This window comes from Danio aesculapii, chromosome 18 (genome assembly GCF_903798145.1).
Source record: "Danio aesculapii chromosome 18, fDanAes4.1, whole genome shotgun sequence".
NCBI classification, from domain to species: domain Eukaryota; kingdom Metazoa; phylum Chordata; class Actinopteri; order Cypriniformes; family Danionidae; genus Danio; species Danio aesculapii.
Window position 1 is genome coordinate 5,392,044 of NC_079452.1, and position 21,862 is coordinate 5,413,905.

Sequence of the window (21,862 nt, forward strand, 5' to 3'; positions counted from 1 at the left end):
TAGCGGGACTATAAAAGGACAAAAATCGCTTTGTTATAACATTGTATTTAATAGATCAATTCAGCAAAACCACAAAACATGCACGCTCCTCTTTAAACGAAATGCAGAGAGCAGCTCTCTTTTAAAAATGTCCAATAAGCCTTATTTATTAGGTATAATGATCTGACCTGCTTTTTTTTTTACCCATATACACCCTCTGGCCTAGTTTATCCATTTACTGCAACTGACAAACTACTGCCTGAATTATGCTTGCCCATTATAGAATAATACCTCCTCGCCTTCAGTTTGCCAGCAACTGAGGATTTTCTATTTGCAAAATCATAGGAATTGTATTCATAATATTAGAATATATCTCCAGGGACATGCAATCATTCCTCAAAACAGTTCCCTAAACAGCATCACCAGACCAGTACGTTTTGGGTTAAAATCAAAGCTATTCACAACAAAAATTATTGGCGCTTTTCACAATCATTGTGTGTTTTTATGTTGGTATTTTTATACTTAATTCTAAAACGACCTTAACCATTGCTTGCTTCATGGTCATTATACTGCCATTATGTCATTATAAATTATATAAATTGTAAATAATTTAGGATAATCTCTTGATTGTGGTGTACAAAACTTATAAATGTACACTATGTAACCAATGCTTTGTTAATACATATGAGTGTGTTCACATTTTGATGTTAAGCTGGGAGAGCAAACTTAAATTTTCTTGTTGTTTTTTATTATTTTTAACATTTGTGAACATCAATAGTTTTAATAAATTTAAATAAAGTGCCTGCTTGGTTTAATTTGGTACATGAAATCTATAGAAATAAACAAAATAAAACAAATAGAGTACCATGAAATAAATAATAATTATTTAAAAAATTATAGTATAATTTACAGCGAGATATTCCTGTTTTTCCGTTTTTTTACCTATATTCAAAGTAGAAGAAAAAAAATCCTGAAAACATAAGCAGTTAAAAATATTGTACTTATGAAATATTTGTAGAGATGTGCTTGTCAGTGCTCACAGTTACATTTATTAGTATATTTTCACAGTATTTACATTGTGTCATTTACATTTACATGATTTTTGACAAACAGTAGAGAGTTAGCAGTAGATGAGGCTGTTTTCAAGAACACACTTACAGTGCGGCACCTAATGTGTACAGTTGAAGTCAAAATTATTTGCCCTCCTGTTTTTTTTTTTTTTTTTTCCTTTTCAAACATTTCTCTAACAAGTTTTATTTCAGGTAGAATAAAAGTAGGTTTTAATTAAAATATATAATAATAATGATAAAGAAAGTAAAATTAAGATCAATATTATTATTCCTCATTAAGTATTTATTTTTTCAGCTTGTGTACAAAACAAATCATCGTTAGACAGTGATTAGCCTAAATAATCAAACTTGCCTAATTAACCTAATTAAGTATATAAATTGCATTTAAAATTAAAATTGAGATCTTCCTGTTTTTCCATTTTTACCTATATTCAAAGCAGAAGACAAAAAAAATCTGAAAACATTAGCAGCTAAAAATATTGTACTCTTGAGTTATTTGCAGAAATGTGTTTGTCAGTGCTCACACATATTTACACCCAGCACTGGTGACACTTTTTCCATGTATGTGTGTTTGTTTTACTATTTACATTGATAATGGCAGTCTGCAATGTCATGTAATAATAAATGGTTATGTAGAACAAATCTGAGACAAAAATGAACAAACTTACAGTACGGCAATTAATATGTATGTTGATATGTGTCACGTCTGCTGTAGTGCCATCTTGTGGTCTTCTAGACACTAGTTGTGTTTTGGTTTTTGTTCCTGTTTTGTGGTTCACGTGATCACTAATAGTTTCCAGCTGTCTGTCATTGTCTAATTAGTGTTGTCTTTTATAAGCTTTGTTATGTTGTGCTTAGTTTGCCTTTGGATTTTTGCTGTTTGCTTGTGCACTCTGTTCACACGATTCTGTTTTGTCTGGCTCTTATATGGTCCTAGTCTGCTCACTGACTCATTGTTTTGGTTTGTTTGTTGTTCACTTTGTTTATTGTTTTGTACTTTTGGTCTCTGTCGGATTTTTGTACCTGGCCTGTCCCCTTATTTCTTATTAAAACTTCAATTGCTGCACTTGGATATATCTTGTATTTTTGTAAGCCCACCGTGACAGATATGTATGGGATTTCAGCAGATTTATCAGGTTTTCAAAACAAAACTTGGACCCAAAATTTGCCAAAACTAGCTGTATGGCTGATAAAATTAATCCAATCATACCAAATATCAAAATATGTCATTCGTAAAATACACATTTTACTTTTTAGTATGCATTATACACAGTTTTTCTTTTAAAAATCTATGTATTTATCAGTGATTATATGTTCATTTTTAAAATTGTGTTTAGAAAATTTTACAAGTCATTTAAATCATTAATATGAAACTTCCTTAAAAAAATAATGACCTTTATATATGATATGTTCAAATTTTTATCGCCTTAAGCAGTTAAACTTTAGAAAGGATGAATAATCTCCTGGTCAAAATAAGCTTCAATAATTTGAACAACATTTAACAACTTGTTTAACAAAATTTAACTTTAATTAAACACAACTTCTGCTGTACAGTTTCATCTTCAGATTGCTGATCTGGCAATGGTGTCTGGAAGCTGCTGTGATGCAGTAACTGTTGCTTGATAATGTCTCATAAGGACAGCGTACAGACAGATTGCTTCAGATATTGTATATACACACTGTAAAAAAAATATATGATCACTCAGTCAGGACAACATATGTTTTTAGTTCTGTGTAACTTATTAAACTATTAACTAACTAAGTTAGTCATGTTTCAACTTAATTTTATGAGATACACAAGTTGTTTTAAGTAAGTTTAATGTAATGTAAGTTTAATTGACTCATAAGGTTAGTTTGATTCAGCTAAAAAAATGTAAGGCAACCAGTATTTTTACAGTGCACATGACTGCATTTCAACCTAATATTGTAGTACAATTTAACAATGTTTCCATCTTGTAAAATAACTGCTCAGAAATGACAGTCAAGATATATTGTTATTAACTCACATTTATGCATAGCATAATACAAAAAAGTCTAAATTAAAGTTCAAGCAGAGCATGTTAATCAAACGCTGTTAGGCATTATATATGGAAATAAGTAGCAGTTTATCACATTCATGTCACAACATCTTTATTCATTTGAATTCATCAACTTTCACTAAATTCCCCCAAGACAACACAATTAATTGGATTTTGAGTCAAGACTCATCATCAAGCCCCTCCGTTTTCAAACCGGTTTACCTTCATTAGATACAAGCAATAAATTGCTACTGTATAGGAAACCATGATCTTTCATGACCATGATCATGATCTTTTGTGGCCTAAATGCATTTTAAAAGCCAAAATACAAATACAAATGTATAGGTTTAGGTGAGTATGAACATGTATAATCTGTCTACTTTTGATCTTAGATTTCTTTTAAACACTTGTAAACTCTTTGAGTTAACTTCAAAGCTATTATTCTCAGTTGGTGGGGATTTTCAAATAGTTTAAACCAACGCAACGCACCCCCCTCCCCCAGAAGGGCACATTTTTGTCAGACGCTCACCGGTTTTACTTTCATTCATCGCACCTGGTCCATTTTATTTGCAAATATTTAATTTAACATTTTAACGCTACAGGCCCCTGATAGTTGTGGAACTAACATTAATCAGATTTACTCTAGTGAATGCAAAAAAATCGTCATCATAATTTATTTGAGTGCACACCTCAAATTCTCCCATGCCCTACAGTTTGAAAACCCCTAGTTTAAAACATTATATATGTTGTCATACAACATATATATATACATTATCATAACCAGAAACAAGCTATTAACAAAGCATTAACAGATATTGTAACCAATGTGCTACTCGTTGTTAAATAATGTTAGTTAAAACATTAACCCACATTAAGAGTTTAATCAGCACTGTTTAATTTTATTAATACTATTGATTATTTTATTATTTTATTTTAATAGTATTATTTTTTTTAATTGGAATTCATTCTAATTAAGTTGATATATTAATGTAAGATAATAATAATAATAATCATCATCATCATCATTATTATCATTATTTTTATTATTTATTTGTGATCATTTATGTAATTTTTTTGAGTGTTGTGTCAATGCCTTCATGGTTGTAATCTACATCTTTGTGAATGTTTGCCGGTTGCTTAGCCTGTCCAGGGGTTTGACTATGCCAAGCAACACCTGGGTCAGCAGGGTGGTGACGAGGAGACCCTTCCGGTTACCCAGGAAACTATGATCCTGCCCCATCCCATTCGAGATGCACCCCTGTCCTTAGATAAACCTGCACGCCAAGACGGATCCACTTCCAAGAAAAGCCTGAACAGTGAAATAAGGAAAAGGTACGTGAGATAAAACTTACATCACTCAGCATTCATGATACATCACTATAGACCATTTTGAGGGATGTAAACAAAAACAATGGTCCCAATGGTTTTACATTTTTAATTTCTATAGCTTCCAATTATCCAAAGAGAGCAACATATTGAGAAATAATGTTATGATAGCTGTTTTAACATTAAGTGCTGATTGAATTGCCTCTTGTTGCAGTTATGAAATAGCTTGATAACAAGCAGGAAATTTTCATGGGCTAATGACATGACCACATTGAATTGGTCTACATGTGAAAAATGAAAGAAACATGAAAGAATTAAGTTAACTTATTTAAGTCGATTGAGTTGTGCCAAAAAACCCTCAAGAATTATGTTTCAGCTTATTAAAAAAATATGGGGATGGCTAGGAGGCCATAATGGACAGAGTCCAATGGGCAGATTTGGCCAGGATGCCAGGGTTAAATCCCTACCCTTTTTCGAAGGACATCCTGGGATTTTCAATGACCACAGAGAGTCAAGATCTCAATTTAACTTCTCATCCGAAAGACGGTGCTTACTGAGCAGTATGTCACCGTCACTATATTGAGGCATTAGGACCCACACAGACCGCAGGTTGAGTGCCCCCTGCTGGCCTCACTAACACCACTTCCGGCAGCAACCTAGCTTTCCCATGTGGTCTCCCATCCAGGTACTGACCGGACGCAACCCTGCTTAGCTTCAGTGGGTGACCATGTGAGAGTTGCAGAAAGCTAGCTGCCGGCAACACGTACATAATCAACATGACATAATCAACCCAGGCTCATTCTGAAAACGTACCTCTACAGACATTTCTGGAAACTGTAAAATATGATCCGGCGACACGTTTTTCTTCAGTTTTTGTGTTCCTGAATCCACGAGAGGCCGCTGTGTACGCTTTTTGAGAGCTCAAATTTTCCTTGCGAGTGCCATTCGCACCTGCTGTTCTCTAGTAAATCCACCAGAGGCCCCTGTCAACGGACTTTTTCACAGACTTTTTGACTGACTGAGCGAACGATCGACTGACACACCCTCCCCTTCCCTAAACCCAACCAATTTTATTGATTGACCCGCCCACCCACTTCCCTAAACCCAACCAGCACGTTTCAAAAGCAATCCAAAAAAAGAAAAGCCCTCGTCTGAACTTTTTTTTACCACATTTTCAGATTTCACCACATTCTCACCCTGCTATTTACTTGTTTGTTTTATTTTTTGGATTCTTTTGTTGTCTTACCTGCTTTCTGGAACCGTTCTTCACCGGACTCGAACCCAGTCGTCGTGGTCAACTTCTCTTTGCGTCTCAAGTCACCCGGCGTACATGTCGCGCTAATGGGACAAACTGGTTGTGGCTGGAATGCTGTCCATACGGAGGTAAGCGGTCAGCTGATAAGCGCGAAAAGGAACATGTCACACCGCCCTGTAGTGTTTATTTTAAAAAAATGAAATGCAGCCATACGTACCTCCGGCTACGTAATTCGCGGTCTCAAGAAACGTCTGTAGGGCTACGTTTTCAGAATGAGCCTGTGTCGGACATAATACTTCAATTTCAAAATGATAGATGTTAAATGTCATGAATTGCTGAACTGTAAGATCACTACCATTCATTGTTTTAACTCTGACACCACAGTGATTTGATAAAAGTCAGTTTTGTCACATCTCCTTGCATTTATGTGTGTGAGATGAAAATGCAGACAAAGAAAATGATATAACCATCCTCTCATTTCACACATGCACCGACTCACCGCTGCTCCTTGTTGCTATGGTTATCTGCAGTAGGTTGCCGAGTGAGGATGCTTCCGTCATCAGCAGCGAATCAGTAAAGGAGGTCTCAGGGAAGGGCTTGGGTGTGCAAAAAGCCACAGCGCAGCAGAAACTCACCAAGGAGGAGACGAGGAAGAGTAATGGTGAGAAATCCCTCCACTGTTTCAGCACTTTTCGCACTTGTGCTGTCAGGTCACTAAACATCAGTGAAATGTTCTGATCTCATGAGGAAAATACGACTGTGTTCCAACTTGGTGAGCTGAGCTGCCGCCACAGACAGGGTCATTTTATGAATACTTATAAATAGATGTTCTATGTGCTTCATGTTGTTGGTTTAGAAATACACTCAATTTAGGGGTTATCGAAGCCTAAATGATCTCCAAAATTCATTTAAATAGGTGAGTCATTCCAGTATTGTAGGAACAATAAAATAATTTTGTAAATTTTCACTGAACTGAAGTAATATACTGTACTACAATACAGTATGAAAAACGCAAATAAAAGAAGTGATTTCAAAATTTATCTTGACTTCTATTTCATTGCAGATAATACAACAGCACATTATTTTATGTGTTCCTAATTTTTTTATTATTGTTATTATTTTTTTTAAAAAAACACGTTCCAGTTTTGGTTCTTGCAACACATTTAAAAAAAAAGTTTAAACAGTAAAGCAATTACCACTTTGTAATGTTGCCATACCTTTTCACAACACATTTAGGGACTGAAGACACCGATGTGGTTCAGGTATAATTTTGTTCCATTCTTTCCACAAACAAGTCTTAAGGCGGGCAACAGTACGAGGTCTTCGTTGTCACATTTTGCACTTCAAAATGTGCTTCTCTATGTACTTTTCAGCAATAATGGTGCCATCACAGATGACCAAGTTACCTTTCCCGCACACACAATGCCATACCATGACAGACCCTGACTTTTGCACTTGTTGCTGGTAACAGTATGGATGGTCCTTTTCTTCTTTGGTCTGTACCACATACAGTAGAGTCCATTTCTCCCTGAAAAATACCTGAAATACTGGTTAATTTGACAACAGTTCACGTTTCCACTGTGTAATGGTCCATCCCAGATGCCTCCAAGCCAAGAGAAGTTGATGATGCTTCTGGACACTGTTAACATAGGGCTTCCTTTTGTCACAGTACAGATTTAATTGGCATTTGAGGATGTAACTATGTGTTGTGGTATTTGACAAAGATTTGTAAAAGTAGTCCTGAGCCTATGTGGTGATATCGCTTATAGATGAATGACGATTCCTGATGTGGTGCTGCCTGAGGGATCAGAGATCACAGTTGTTCAGCTTAGGCTTGTGCCCTTGTCCTTTATACACTGAAATTCCTCCAGATTCCTTGAATCTTTTAATTATGTTATGCACTGTTGAAGGTGATATATCCAAATGTCTTCCTATCTTTCTTTGTTTTTAAACATTTCAACAATTTTCACACATATCTGTTGGCAAACTGGTGATACTCAGCCCATCTTTGCTACTAAAGGACTAGACCTTTCTTGGATGCTGCTTTTATACCAAATTATAATTACAATCACCTCTTGGAATCACCTGTTTCAAACCACAGCATTATTTAACTAATTTACCTGATTACTAGCCCTAAATTGCTCCTGTCCCAACTTATTTTAAATGTGTTAGGTCAGAATGGCATGAAAGTATATATATTTACAAGTGAAATTAAGTTGACCAGACAAATGATTAAATATTTTGTGTTCATATTGTTTGCAATGAAATACAAGTCTAAGTAAATTTGGAAATCACTACTTTCTTTTTTTTATTAGCGTTTACCTTACTTTCCCAACTTTTTTTGATTAATGGTTGTACAATTTACAGTATACTGTTTCAATTAATAATATAAAATAATAATTGGTTGGATCCAAATACAGTTTAGTAAGAATGGTCATATAGGCAGGGGTCGCATACCAGCAATTTCAACATCAAAGTAGGGATGGCTGATGTGAAACTGTCGAGATCCTGAAACGCAAGAGTTTCGAAGCACAGCACCGAAGCGTGATCCATAACACCTAGGTCCCGTGACTAAGGTGATTTGAAACACCCAAGTCATGTGACTAAAGTGTTTCGAAACACTGGGTCAGGTGACTAAAGCGATTCAAAGCAGCAGTCATTTCAGAAGCGATTCGAGACCTGGCAAATCTGCGTTTGATTGACCGGGTCGAAAAAAAAAAAAAACCCACTTCTATCCCATGTAGCCTAGTTAACTGTGCGAGTTCACAGAGTAACTGTGCTGCCAGTGGTACCGAGCTCAACTCCCGACTTGTACAAATACTCTGAAATTATGACTTGATGCATTTTAATAATGTTACTTTTTTATGACCAAAACAAGACCTATTTATGTACAAAGTGTTACCAATTTTAAAACAAAACACATTACAAGAACAGAACATTTAAAAACATCTATAGCTGCATTATTCTGGATTCAAACCCATCATCTCTGCATGCTAGTCTGGAACTCTCACCACTTCACTGAATCATTTGAACCCTTAACTCTGCAATGTGGGGTATAATACCTCAATTTGCTAAACTGTTTCTTTGTTGAAGATGTTCCGGAGTAATCCATAAAAAAAGACCACTAGGTGTCACTGTAGAGACAGGTTTCGAAACATTTCGAAACTTTGAAACGCATTTTATGAAGCCTTGCTCTGCCCACCACTACAACAAAGATAATCCAAAGTGTAATCAGAATAACGGGCAAAGGGTCAAGACAGGCAGCAAAAAAAAAAAAAAAAAACAAGACAGGCAAAAACACAAAGAAACACTTGGATTTGTAGCAAGAGGGTAAACAAGACTCAGTGTGTATTTACGGTCCAAGTAATCAGTGTAAATGATCTACCACCATGTGAATGTCAATGTCCAGATAGCAATCAGCTGTAGTGGGTTGATTGGTGCAATGCATGATGGAAGTTGTAGTCCACAGGCCGTATCCAGCCTATTGGTTCTTTTTTTTTTTTTAAAAAAAGGTGGATATTGTTATGAGATTAACATTTAAAAAAATGAATAAAGAAATATGAAAAATAAATAAATAAATACAAATTTATTATCATCCATCATTTAAAAAAATAAATCTGGTAAAACTTGTTAAAATAAAAACTGTAGATTATTCAAGGGCATAAATAGTTGAGACTTTTTAAGTGAATCATTTCAAACAATATTTCCAAAAATAAACATAGAAATGTTACTTTTAGTGACAACTTGATATGATTTGTGTTATTATTTAAAACTCTCTTATCTCTAAATGAAAATCTTGGAGATCCAAAATGTACCTGCAATTCTTTAATCACCCGGGTGTTTTAATTTATAAATATATGGTAGTTTTTGTACTTCAAACAAATACTTGCCCAAAAAAAAAAAAAAAAAAAAAACTTGTAAAACTACATTCCGTGACCTGAATGGCATGGTATTTGTAAATTTCTTTTGGTCCTAAGCCATTCACTGTGAGTAATTCAAAAATGGTATGATGCTTCTGATATATAGTCAGATTTGTGTGTCACTCTGCATGGTCAGTGGGTTTTCAGATAAATATATTTTAACCAAATGACCATCCTGTGAGTGATGGAGCTCGTAAATATGAATGAAACATTCTTGTTTGACATGATCCCTTCTGTCATTGTGGCTACCAGCATCACTGGGGAGCAACAGGGGGTCACACGCACAGGTTTTAGCAGACACGCAAAGACAGACACAAAGAAAGGCAGAGCCATTGAAGGTGAACTGCAATATGGTTAAACTTTTTTAAGTACAATATGTCGTACTTATTATAAATTATTCTAAATCTGTAAACAAAAAACTATAAACACATATAACTGAATTTAAACTGGCCTGGTAAACACTTACAACACTACATGAACACAAACTGTAAGCACATCCCTAACAACATAAGGTGCCATATGTTCAGGTCCTGTTGGCACATGCTGCATGTGACCTTAGTCAGATGGAACTTTAGTCCGTAGGGAGGTGAATTGTGCCAGAAAAGAATTTTAGTCATTCAGATTTTGTCTTAAAAAGCATGTAAAGTGCCCCAATATGCTAAGTTAAAAGCTCCCAATTGTGTCTTGGAGCTCCCCTACAAGTTTAAATCCCTCCATTTTCTCTTGATACACATACATTTTTTCCCACTGTGACCAACAGTTTGGTCTCTGTAAACCTTTTTTTTTGTGTCTTTTTGAATATTATCTACCATTCAGTTTGTGATGTAGCATGTTAATGTAAAGGGTGCAAAGATTTATAAAGAACCCCCCCCCCCCCCCCCAAAAAAAAAAAAATATATATATGTATATATATATATATATATATATATTGAATTTTTTAAAATTATATTATAATTATAATAAGTGGACTTACCTGTGCACTGTAAACCATAATAAGTTGTAAAATGATTTGAGAAAAATGATTTGAGGAAAGTGATTCCCTAAGTTCGTTTGAGTAATGGGAAATCGACAACTCAATTAATTGAGTTGTACAAATGTGGTCTCTTCATTGAATAACTTTAATGTTTAATTGCAGATAACTTAAATGTTTAAGTACAAGTAACCTAAATGTTTAACTACAGATAACTTAAAACTGTTAATAGACTAAACTTCCAAGTTTTATATTCTTTACTTACTTACTCCCAGGACTGTTTATATCGAAGTTGATATTTAGCCGCACCATGTTTACGAGGTGGGTTGTTAGCCCAATGCTCATCCTCCAACCTGGAGGACCAGGATATACACACATACACTATGAACAATTTAACTTACCCAATTCATCTATATATTGGACTTGTGGGGGAAACCAAAGCACCTGGAAGAAACCCACACCAACTAAGGAGAACATGCAAACTCCCATGAAATGCCAACTGACCTGGCCGGCACTCGAACCAGCGACCTTCTTGCTGTGAGGCGACAGCGCTAGCCACTGCGCCACAGGGTCACCCCTGCGTGTATATCAATTAAGAAAAATGTATTTAAACATTTAAATATCTACTGACTAATTTAACTGTTCTCTTTCGTCTGATGGGTTCAGATAGTGCCTTTGTCCTGCTGCGTTTCAGTAAAATTTTGCATCACAAGCAAAATTACCACCTTGTGTCATTTAACATATATCGACCAATCAGCGCGGTTGTCATGGCAGAATTTCAAGCGCAACCAATCATTTTAAACAGAGAATCGTTTAAAGAAATTAAAAGGTTAAGAACTTAAAATATTAAGTTGTTTTTTTTCTGCCTAATGAGTAAGTTAAACACACATGTTTAGGTTTTGATGCCAAAATTTGGTATTTTAAGTAATGTCAAGTTATATTAACTTAATATATTTAGTAAGGACAATAGCAGGGTTTACAGAGTAGCAACTGTGCATGCTGCTCTTTTTATGCTGTTCCTGCTTGCCAATCATCCAATTCTTAAAGTCACAAACACACTAAAATGTTAAGAGAAATGAAACGGATTTATGTGGCGGTGTCAACAGGTAATACTAAAAACCCTTTGAGAAAACCATAAATGTCACATGAGCTTCTCATTTACTGTATGCAGTCACCTGTACAAATAACTAGGTCAAACAATTTCTTTTTGTAGAATTTGAGAATTCTCACTGATTCTGTAAAATACAAAACACAATTTAAAGCAACATTCATTAAAAAATCAGTTTTTGTCATTTTTGGAGCATGACAGCTGATCACTATAAAATACTGTCATATGTAAAAAAAAAATCATTCAGATTCATTCAGTTCTCCCTGATAAATGTTAGAGAACTATTACATTTAGAGCAAACGTTTCTTTTAGAGGGTGGCACGATCGCTCAGTGGTTAGCGTCTCACAGTAAGGAGGTTGCTGGTTCGAGTCCTGGCTGAGCCAGCTGGCTTTTCTGTGTTGCATGTTTGTGGGTTTCTGAGGACATGCGAAGGCGAATTGAATAAACCAAATTGGCTTTAGTGTATGAGTATTTCTGTGTGTGAATGAGAGTGTATGTGTGATTCCCCATGCTGTGTTGTGGCTGGAAGTGCATCCGCTGCATAAAACATGTGCCAGAGTAATAGGTGGTTCATTCTGCTGTGGAAACCCCTGATAAATCAGGGACTAAGCTGAAGGATAGTAAGCATCTCTCTTAGATCCATTCCAGCTATACCACAGGGTTAATTCTTTATATTTAGGACAAAATGGACAGTTTTGCTTATACTGCTGTAATTTTTTCCCTACTTCCATAAGAATGTATTTTGATATATTCCCTCAGAAGTGGACCAGCTTTAAGCTTATCTTCTTGATAAATTTGCCCAGTTCATTAAAATCAAAAGATATGCTGAGATATTAGGCTCAGACCTAAATGAGAGCTAAGAAAATTCATTCTATTTCTGCCCAAGTGATAAGCTTGTACAGAGTCACTGTCACATTATTAGGGAGTGAATTTGTGTAAATTCTGCATGGATAATCTTGTTTGGTTTTTGCAGTCTGATGTGGAAATACAGTAAGAAGTGTTTGTGTGTGTGTGTGTGTTTGCTTTTGGCAGATCATTATGACAGTTCATCAGGATCACTTCATCTTATTTCCATAAAACCAATGGCAGCTCCACCAACTTACTCTCACCCCGCATCCTCTGACCGCAGCCAGGACTCTGCTGTATTTAATGGAGAGGTAAGACTTGATTTTATTAGAGTAAACCTCAGAGAGCAACCGCTGACTTGCTACCAAAAGGTTTTGATGGATAGGAATTCAGTTCAGGCACAGGATTGTGACTGTCTACTGACACTTATACAGTGATGTAAGATTTTTGTCACATTGCCCAGTCCAAGTCTCATGAGCTAAGTCATCTCATATCCTGATAACTATATATAATCATTATCTATTCAAGTAATTAATACTGACCATATGGAAAGGACTATATCTCATTGACATTTTAATGTATATGCTCAAATGTGTACTCATTCATATATGATTATTTAATAATAATAATTCCTTACATTTATATAGCGCTTTTCTAGACACTTAAAGCGCTTTACACATTGAGGGGAATCTCCTCATCCACCACCAGTGTGCAGCATCCACCTGGATGATGCGATGGCAGCCATATTGCACCAGACTGCACACAACACACTAGCTTATTGGTGGAGAGGAAACAGAGTGATGATGCCAATTATGATATGGGGATGGTTAGGAGGCCATGATGGACCGAGGCCAGTGGGCAAATTTGGCCAAGATGCCGGGGTCAACCCCCTACTTTTTTGAAGGACATCCTGGGATTTTTCAAGACCACAGAGAGTCGAGAGCTTATAGTTAAAGAGTTAACTATAGATTAATTATGTTAAAGAAAAATGAGGAAAGCCATTGGACAACAGGGGTTTGTTCTGCAGATATAAAGAAATTTTTAAGGGGATTATTATATTGACATGCTTATTAGATCTATATAAACTGCTTTTACTCCAGCCAGACTAAAATAACCAGCCCAAGACTCTCCAGAATAAAATCTTTTAGGCTGTAGGAAATACTGTGAAAAATGTTCTTTGTCTATTAAACATAACCTTTGACTTCACATACATATGTGTGTGTGTGTGTTTTGTTTACTACACCCCTTTCACTTCTCATATGAAACCACTCAAAGATGAGGCATAATAGTAAAACACTCTGATTACCTTTGAATGCATGCATATATGTATGTATTGGATTGACTTTAATGGAATAACGTTGCATAAAAATTACAATACAAAAAATTCACACAAACATACAAAAAAGTGAAAATGATAACAAACAGGACTTTAAACTAAGAGAGAAATAAAATACAGCACATGCACATCTTAATGATTTATTAGTAACATTAAGTTATATTAAATTATATTTATATATTTAGATTATCATTATATTATATAGTCACATTGTGCTTTTTTTTGCATGTAAATCTAAATGAATAAACATATGTAATGCTCTTTATGACTTTTTTAATTATAAACAAAAATACAAAAAGTATACAACAAAGCCAGGTTTAAACCTTAGTGTAAAACAAGATAGAGAATAAAGTGTAGTTTGTCAGTCTCATCCAATAAGCATTCAGCTATGTCATCAACCACCATGCTTTTGGTGAGCGCAGTCTTTGGGGAGCAACTGCTGCCGACTGCTCAATCCGAGGCATCCCCCTCACCGTCGTGAGAGTTTTTTGGCGCACGTCAGCGTGACATCAGAGCGAAGCCTACGGAATTCGGACATAATTCTTACCAGCATGCATCTTGCGCTGATCACCAGTCATCGGTTTTGCGCAGATCACCGAAGATCACCTATTGTCACATCCCCGGCTCGTTCCTGCTCATCCAATCATCGTACTCCTTCACAAAACACCTCCATCCAATCCTGTGAACTCTCACCAACCTTCTAATGACTTGCACCTGTTCCCCATAACCAAAGGACACGATAAAGACCCACCTTCTCCTCCCAGTCGTCGGCCGGTATTGAAGTCGGATGGTTGTCTTCATCTTCGCTCCTTTGTCTTCTCCCCTACTTCCATGGATGCTCCTTATGAGTCTTCGAGTCATTCATACTGATCAAGGGAAGTGAATTATTCTTATCTGATGTTTACTAGAAAATCTGCTATCACTCTGATGAACTGTGTGCTTGTTTACTCATACACGGATGACCATTACATGCTTTCTGATCCTTCTCACCGATCTAGAGGAATGCTTACACTTGTGTAGTGCCTACCAGAAGATCAGCTATCTACTAGATGAACTGTGTGTCTGTATGCTCACCTGCTGTGTCTCCTACAAGCGATAGATAAGAGATAGATAACATCTACTGTTGACACTTATATTGCTGTGACTAAAGATCGCTACAGCATATATATCAGCCCTCTGAATTCCCTTTTGTGATTAGTGACTGTGTTTTGAATAAATACTGTAAAAAGATAACCATCTCTGTCTTCCTTGTCTACCAGCGTGACAAATATGTGTGAGCACAATGCAGGAGTGCATTAAAGCAATGCAGTTAAACACCAGCACATTACTCTACTCTTAACCCTTACCCTAAGTAATAACCACAACACACATTCAGCATTAATCCACACAGTGGCAAAAGTTGAAGTATTTTGAATATTGACCCTGTGTGTGAGAAACAGCTGATGGTGGCCATAGCAAAGACAAATAGCAGAGGATCGCGAGTTTAGAAACGAAACGATAGAGTTTTATAAACAAAAGAGTTTAGAAAATTTTTATCTGTAGAGGAATAAGCAAATGTCACATTTTCCACGTGGTTTTGGACACAATATGTGAATAGCCCCATAAAGATTAAACCTGAGAGATACAGCACAAGCGCTGATCTATGAAAGCTACACAATTACACATATTTTGCAAACTACACAAAATGAGGCAACAGGCTGTATGTATAATAAATAAGTAGATAAAACTGATATAGGGCATTAAAGCGCAACATTTTTATCTGCAAGACTACTCAAAGATTTAATTTAACATCACAGGCATCATAGTCTATGATGTCAACAAAAGCTTATTCTTAAAAAATCTCAATGGATGCTGTTGCTTAATTTAATCATTTTTGGGCTTCAAAGAGACCTGGCACAGATTTATTTTAGGAAACCGCTTCACCCATGAGAAATAATTTGATCTACATTTAATTTTTTTTTTTTAGTACTGTATATGATTGGCCAGTGTTCTTTCTCTCTTTCTGTCTGTGTATACAGGTGAATTTGGCTCTGAAACAGAAGTCAGACATTGAGCACTACAGGAACAAGCTTAGACTGAAGGCCAAGAGGAAGGGTTACTATGACTTTCCTTCTGCTGAGGGGAAAGGCAGTACTAAAGACTTGAGTCAGAGGCACAACAGACCTCCACACCCTCACAGCAGAGCTCAGGAACAGGAGGACGACAGGGGCTCCACATATGTGAAACACCGCAGGAGGTGAGTGATTTTATTTGAATGGCAGTGTGTGTTCTTATCTAAATATATGGTAGCAGGCCCGGATTGGCTAATCAGGAGGACCGGGAGAATTCCCGGTGGGCCGGTCCGTTTTTTGGCCTCGAGGGCCAGTGTCCTTAGTTGCTTGCACTCTCAGCAGTCACACTTTTTTCATTTATTTATTTTTTTGACCATAGCCTCACTCTTTTTATATACTATTTTGCTGCCACTACGCTCTTTTTATTTATTTTCTCACAGCCCCGTGAGCAAAATGCAGCCTGCAGGTTAATAATGATATAACCATTCAACTGCAAACAGCGGCACCTTAGTGAATATAAGAATTCGAATAATTAATGTTAATGAATATTACACCTGCTTAATTAAAATCAGATTCACTACATTAATAAATCTGACATAATTTGATCAGGAATCTAAAAAAGGGGACAAAAAGATTAAGCCATCAATAGAAAGTAATACTGTGGTTAAAAGAATCTAGCAGATGACAGTGCAATACTTTTTTCCATTCACCCGCACTGGTTTAATAGTGCCATTGTGGTCCATTGGTCAGCACGTTGTGTTATGACGCCGCCGACCGGAAATCGAACCTCACCTGAGTAATTTATTTTTTGTTTTTTTCTTGAATTTTAGTGTTAAGACATATATTACTGTTTGGGTTACTTATGTAGGTGTACATATTTTATTTTTATTTTTTGTGTGACCACCGTTACAAAGGACTAGATATATAAAAATGAATTTTGCACAGAATATATATTCAGATATTGGAGGAAAGGACTTTAAAGAACAGTGTTGGAGATTTAGCTACCCTTTAATGTTCTCATATTTATGAAACACATTTGAAGTTCTAACGCAGCTGTTTCCTTGAAAAAGACGTGATAGTGTCATTAAAAACTGAATTGGAAATGACCTTATTTTAAAATAGTCAGTCGTGAACTGAGGTGGGCTGGTCTAAGGCTTAAAACTCCAGGGCTAAAAAAGGAGTCCCACTCCGGCCCTGTATGATAGCCATATACCATATACAGGTCTGGGGAAAACAATGATTAGACTTTCATTTTTACTGCCAATAGTAAAATAGTACTTGACTTGGTAGTCGTGGTGTGTGCCAGAAAGTTGTAATCAATGTCATTCTCACGTGAAAAAGAAAGTCATATGGGCTGTTCAGATAATGCAAATTTTGTGCGCTCATGTCATTATTTTTTCACATCAGTCATTCAACACATTTTTAGATGTGATGTGCCTTTACAAAAATATGGCCCTAACAAAGTGGTATGGTATGGTTTGCTATTTTGGTAATTTGACAGTAGAAATGGAAATAAATGTGTACCATACTGTACTGTCTTTAACCATAACGCTCAATGGAAAGCAACTGCTGCTATGGGATCAATAAAATTGCAAAAACAGGATGATATAAACAATTTCATGTTTTAATATATGTACAGTGAGGTCAATAATTATTGGGACATCAACACAATTCTAACATTTTTAGCTCTATACACCAACACAATGGATTTGAAATGAAATGGACAAGATCTGCTTTAACTGCAGACTGTCAGATTTAATTTGAGGGTTTATACAATCCAAATCAGCTAAACGGTGTAGGAATTACAACAGTTTGCACATGTGCCTCCCACTTGTTAAGGGTCCAAAAGTAATGGGACAATTGGCTTCTAAGCTGTTCCATGGCCTGATGTGTGTTATTCCCTCATTATCTTAATAACAACGAGCAGATAAAAGGTCCAGAGTTCAATATCACAAGTTGTAGTTGATTTTTAATTTTTGGAAGTTGTGAAACTGATATCAACAGAGAAGAACTACCTATAAAACACAGAAGCAAATGGTCAGGCTTGATTTATTAGCTTGGATTAACTTTCACAGATTAATTGTTCATGTAAATAATAACAATGGGTCTCATTCACTAACCATGTGTATGCACAAATATATATGTGAATTGTGTGTATGGACGTTTTCAAGAATAAATCATGACTCTTTAAAACATTTATACTAAAATTTATTCTAAATGTACGAACAATTAAAGAACAACTCAAACCACATGTCGACAATGTATATATATATATATATATATATATATATATATATATATATATATATATATGTATATGTGTGTGTGTATATGTACACGTGCACACGGACAGAGCCACACATTGTGAATTAATGGAATGTTTCCGTGAGAAGTTTAAATGTGAGTATGAATGTGAAAAACATATGCAATGATTAGTAAATGAGACTAAACATTGTAAATTTGTAAATTTCACACAGACTTTAAGGTGAATATAGATTATATTATATAGATAAAATATCCCCCCCCCCCCCCCCCCCCCCCCCCCCCCCCCCGAATATAGTTCTAGATGCTTAACTGTTAGGAGCAAAACATGAATAACAGCCTACTATTTATGACTAATTTAGCCAGCAGCCTTTTTTTTTAAATTCTTCTTCTTCAGAAAGATGGAAAATTTGGTCGACTAGCTGTTAGCAATCATGAGCCGTGATGATGAAAACACTGTGCTCAGAAATGTCTGTTGTTCTTTCCCCAGGAGTTCAGAAGTAGACACAAAAGCTGCTGTCACAGACATGGCTGGATCAGTTATCCAGCACTGCCCTTGCTCGGTTTCGTTTGCTGACCGAAATGACCTCGCTTTGGATTTTTGTCTCAGTTTAAATATTTAATTTCCTTTCTAAATCCATTGGCACTCTGTCAAATCTTGTGTAATTTACTGCTCATTGTATAATGAAGGAAAGCATATCATTCTACTGCTTGCAGCTTTCCAATTGATTATGCCTCAGTTACAGGAGACCACTGACATGTATTGGAAGACTTGAAGGTATAGTTCACCCAAAAATATAAATTCTCATTAATTACTCAACGTCATGTTATTCTAAACCAATGAGATCTTCGTTCATCTTTGAAAACACAAATGAAGATGTTCAGATGAATTCCAAGAGCTCTCTGACCCTCCATAGACAATAAAGATCCTAGAACATTCAAAGCCCAGAAAGATGGGATCTTTAACATCCTCAAAGTCCTCAAAACATTCCATGTTTTATCAGTGGTTCAACCATAATTTTATGAAGCTACAATAATACTTTTGTGTACAAAAACCACAGACTGTAAAAATATGAATGTAGCATCTTTAAAATCACCTGTAAGTTTCTGAAGAGCACATATTAAGCTACAAATGGGCGGGGCCAACCATTGCCATCTTGTACGCGTGTCTTCGAGCCAACCGTTCATCGGTTAATCGAAAATGGGCAAAGAGGATGGGCATGAGTGTAGCTAGAGATACCTGCTTGCACTTTGTTTAGATTTAGTAATTAGTTTAGGTTGTAAACTAAAGTATGTCAATAAAGTATTTACTGTGTTTGGTCTTTTAAAAACACTGTTGTAATACATTAAGCCACTAAGAATAGTTCTTATGACAATTTTCTACAGGAGGAAAAATAATTACTTCCAAATACTTGCCATTTTAACACTGGAGTGAATAAAAATGTGCTCTATTTTGGGGCCGGCCCTAGATGAATTGTAGTTTCAGTTACTTCTATATAAGTTTCACGAGGGAGAGTGGGAGGTTGTCACTTGACAAAACCACATAAATAATGTTGTTTGACAACTTTTTTTAAATAATTAAAAATATATTATAAATGATAATTTCAAGAGAGCATAGTTTCAAGAGAGACATCTGGATATTCTGGCTTGAATTAGTAAGATTGAGAAAAATTGCAGTTAAGCCACTGTTGACACATGATATCTTTCTGGCCACGGAAATGTTCAGGACACTTGCTGTTTCAAAAGTTAACAATGATTTTACAGATTTGTAACAGCATAATAATTTTTCTTTTAGGTTAATTTTCTTTAAGAGTTGCTTGTAAGATAAAATAACTTGAGAGGGGTAGTCAAAAAACCCAACAATTGGACAAAATTTAATTAGAAACCAGCTCTTAACAGAAAAAAAACTATATCATAGGGCTCTATTTTAATGATCTAGGCATAAAGTCTAAAGCACATGGCGCAAAAGCATTAAGGGCATGTCTGAATACACGTTTGCTATTTTAAGGATGGGAAAATACACTCTGCACCATGGTGCATGGTCTAACAGGGTTGTGCTTATTCTTTTAATAAATTATGGGTGTGCTTTGAGCTAAACATCTTATCTCCCATTCCTTTTGAAGCTGCAGTCACACTGGACTTTTCTCCCCATAGACTTCCATTCATACGCATGCAAATGCGTCAGGCCGGAAACGCAAGGTCATGCATAAAGTTTCCCAGGTCGCTGCGGTGCAAAGTTCAAGCTTGGTGAACTCTGATCTGCGAAATCGCATCATGTGACTGCGTGAGACCAATCGAGGATCAAAACATGACCTCTGTGGACAGAAATTTAAAACATGGAGCAACGGCTCGCTTATTTAAATGTCTAATCATCATGTTTAATCCCGCCCCTTTTTGTAGTGCCGCACAACAGAATTTTGCATTATTAAACTATAGTGTGACCGCAGCTTATGAGTCAGTAGCGTCATGTCATGGCACATTTGTTATTTACAAGACAGACTTTGAAAGTGGAAAACTGAACGCTTCACTGTCGAGAAAACATTAAACGAGCCATCTGCATCGTAAGGATAAAGAACGAGCCTCCTCCATGCAGCCTCTTTATTTTCTCTCTTTAAATTCAGTTGTAATTTCAAGCAATCTAATAAATTAACAATAATAACGAAGTGTGGTCAAAAATTTGTTATATCCAAACACTCGTCCTATTCTTTGACCTCATACGGTAATGCATATGTCTCCAAAACCCGAAAGGTGGACAAATCTAAACTTGTTTTTATTAAAACAAATATAAATATGCATATAATAATACTGGTAATAATAATAACGAGGTGATAATACCAAGACGAGGCATGGAGGCAGTGGTTTTTATATTCATGTAGAAAATTATAAATTTTGTTCATTTTGTTCATTTGTACATTCATTCATTCATTTTCTTTTTGGCTTAGTCTCTTTATTAATCAGGGGTCGGCACAGCGGAATGAACCACCAGCTTATCCAGCATATGTTTTAAGCAGCGGATGCCCTTCCAGCTGCACCCCATCACTGGGAAACATCCCAAACACACACTCATTCACACACATACACTATGGACAATTTAGCCTACACAATTCACCTATACCATATGTCTTTGGACTGTGGGGGAAACCGGAGCACCCGGAGGAAACCCACGTGAACACGGGGAGAACATGCAAACTTCACACAGAAATGCCAACTGCTGTGAGGCGATTGTGCTACCCACTGCACCACCACGTTGCCTTTTTGTAACATTTAACTCTTTTTTTTCAAATGTAAATACTTAAAATAAGAATAGGACGTTTTTTAATATAACTCGTTATTATTGTTCATTTATTCGTTTGCTGTAAATTAGAACTGAATTTAGAAATAGTTTTGAAATAAATCCTTGAGCTTAACAAACTAAATTAAATATGTACTGTAGGCCAATGAATGTCTTCAGTGGAGTGCATCTGACACCGTTTCCTTATCCACAAAAGTAATGTAGTAAAGTAAAGAGTACAAGTAAAGTAAAGAGAAAGTAAAAGAGGCTTGTTCTTTATCCTCGCACAGGTTTTCTGCTAGTGAAGCATTCAGTTTTTCCACAAAGTCCGCCATGTAAATAGCAAATGTACCGAAGCGCGACACAACTGACTCTGAAAGGGAATAGGAGATGAGACACTGATTGGTTTAATGCATGTTATGCTCAAAACAAACCCATAACTCATTAAG

General features: G+C 36.0%; 1 protein-coding gene across 2 annotated transcripts in view; it reads left to right on the top strand.

Annotated features, from left to right (window-relative positions):
• Positions 1-21,862, top strand: part of kiaa1549lb (KIAA1549-like b) — a 142,577-nt gene that overhangs the window by 93,495 nt on the left and 27,220 nt on the right. For both annotated transcript variants that reach the window (XM_056478795.1, XM_056478796.1), the window contains exons 13-16: positions 4,209-4,399; positions 6,179-6,309; positions 12,680-12,804; positions 15,848-16,065. In XM_056478795.1, coding sequence (XP_056334770.1) covers positions 4,209-4,399; positions 6,179-6,309; positions 12,680-12,804; positions 15,848-16,065 — 665 coding nt within the window. The remainder of the gene's footprint in view (positions 1-4,208; positions 4,400-6,178; positions 6,310-12,679; positions 12,805-15,847; positions 16,066-21,862) is intronic.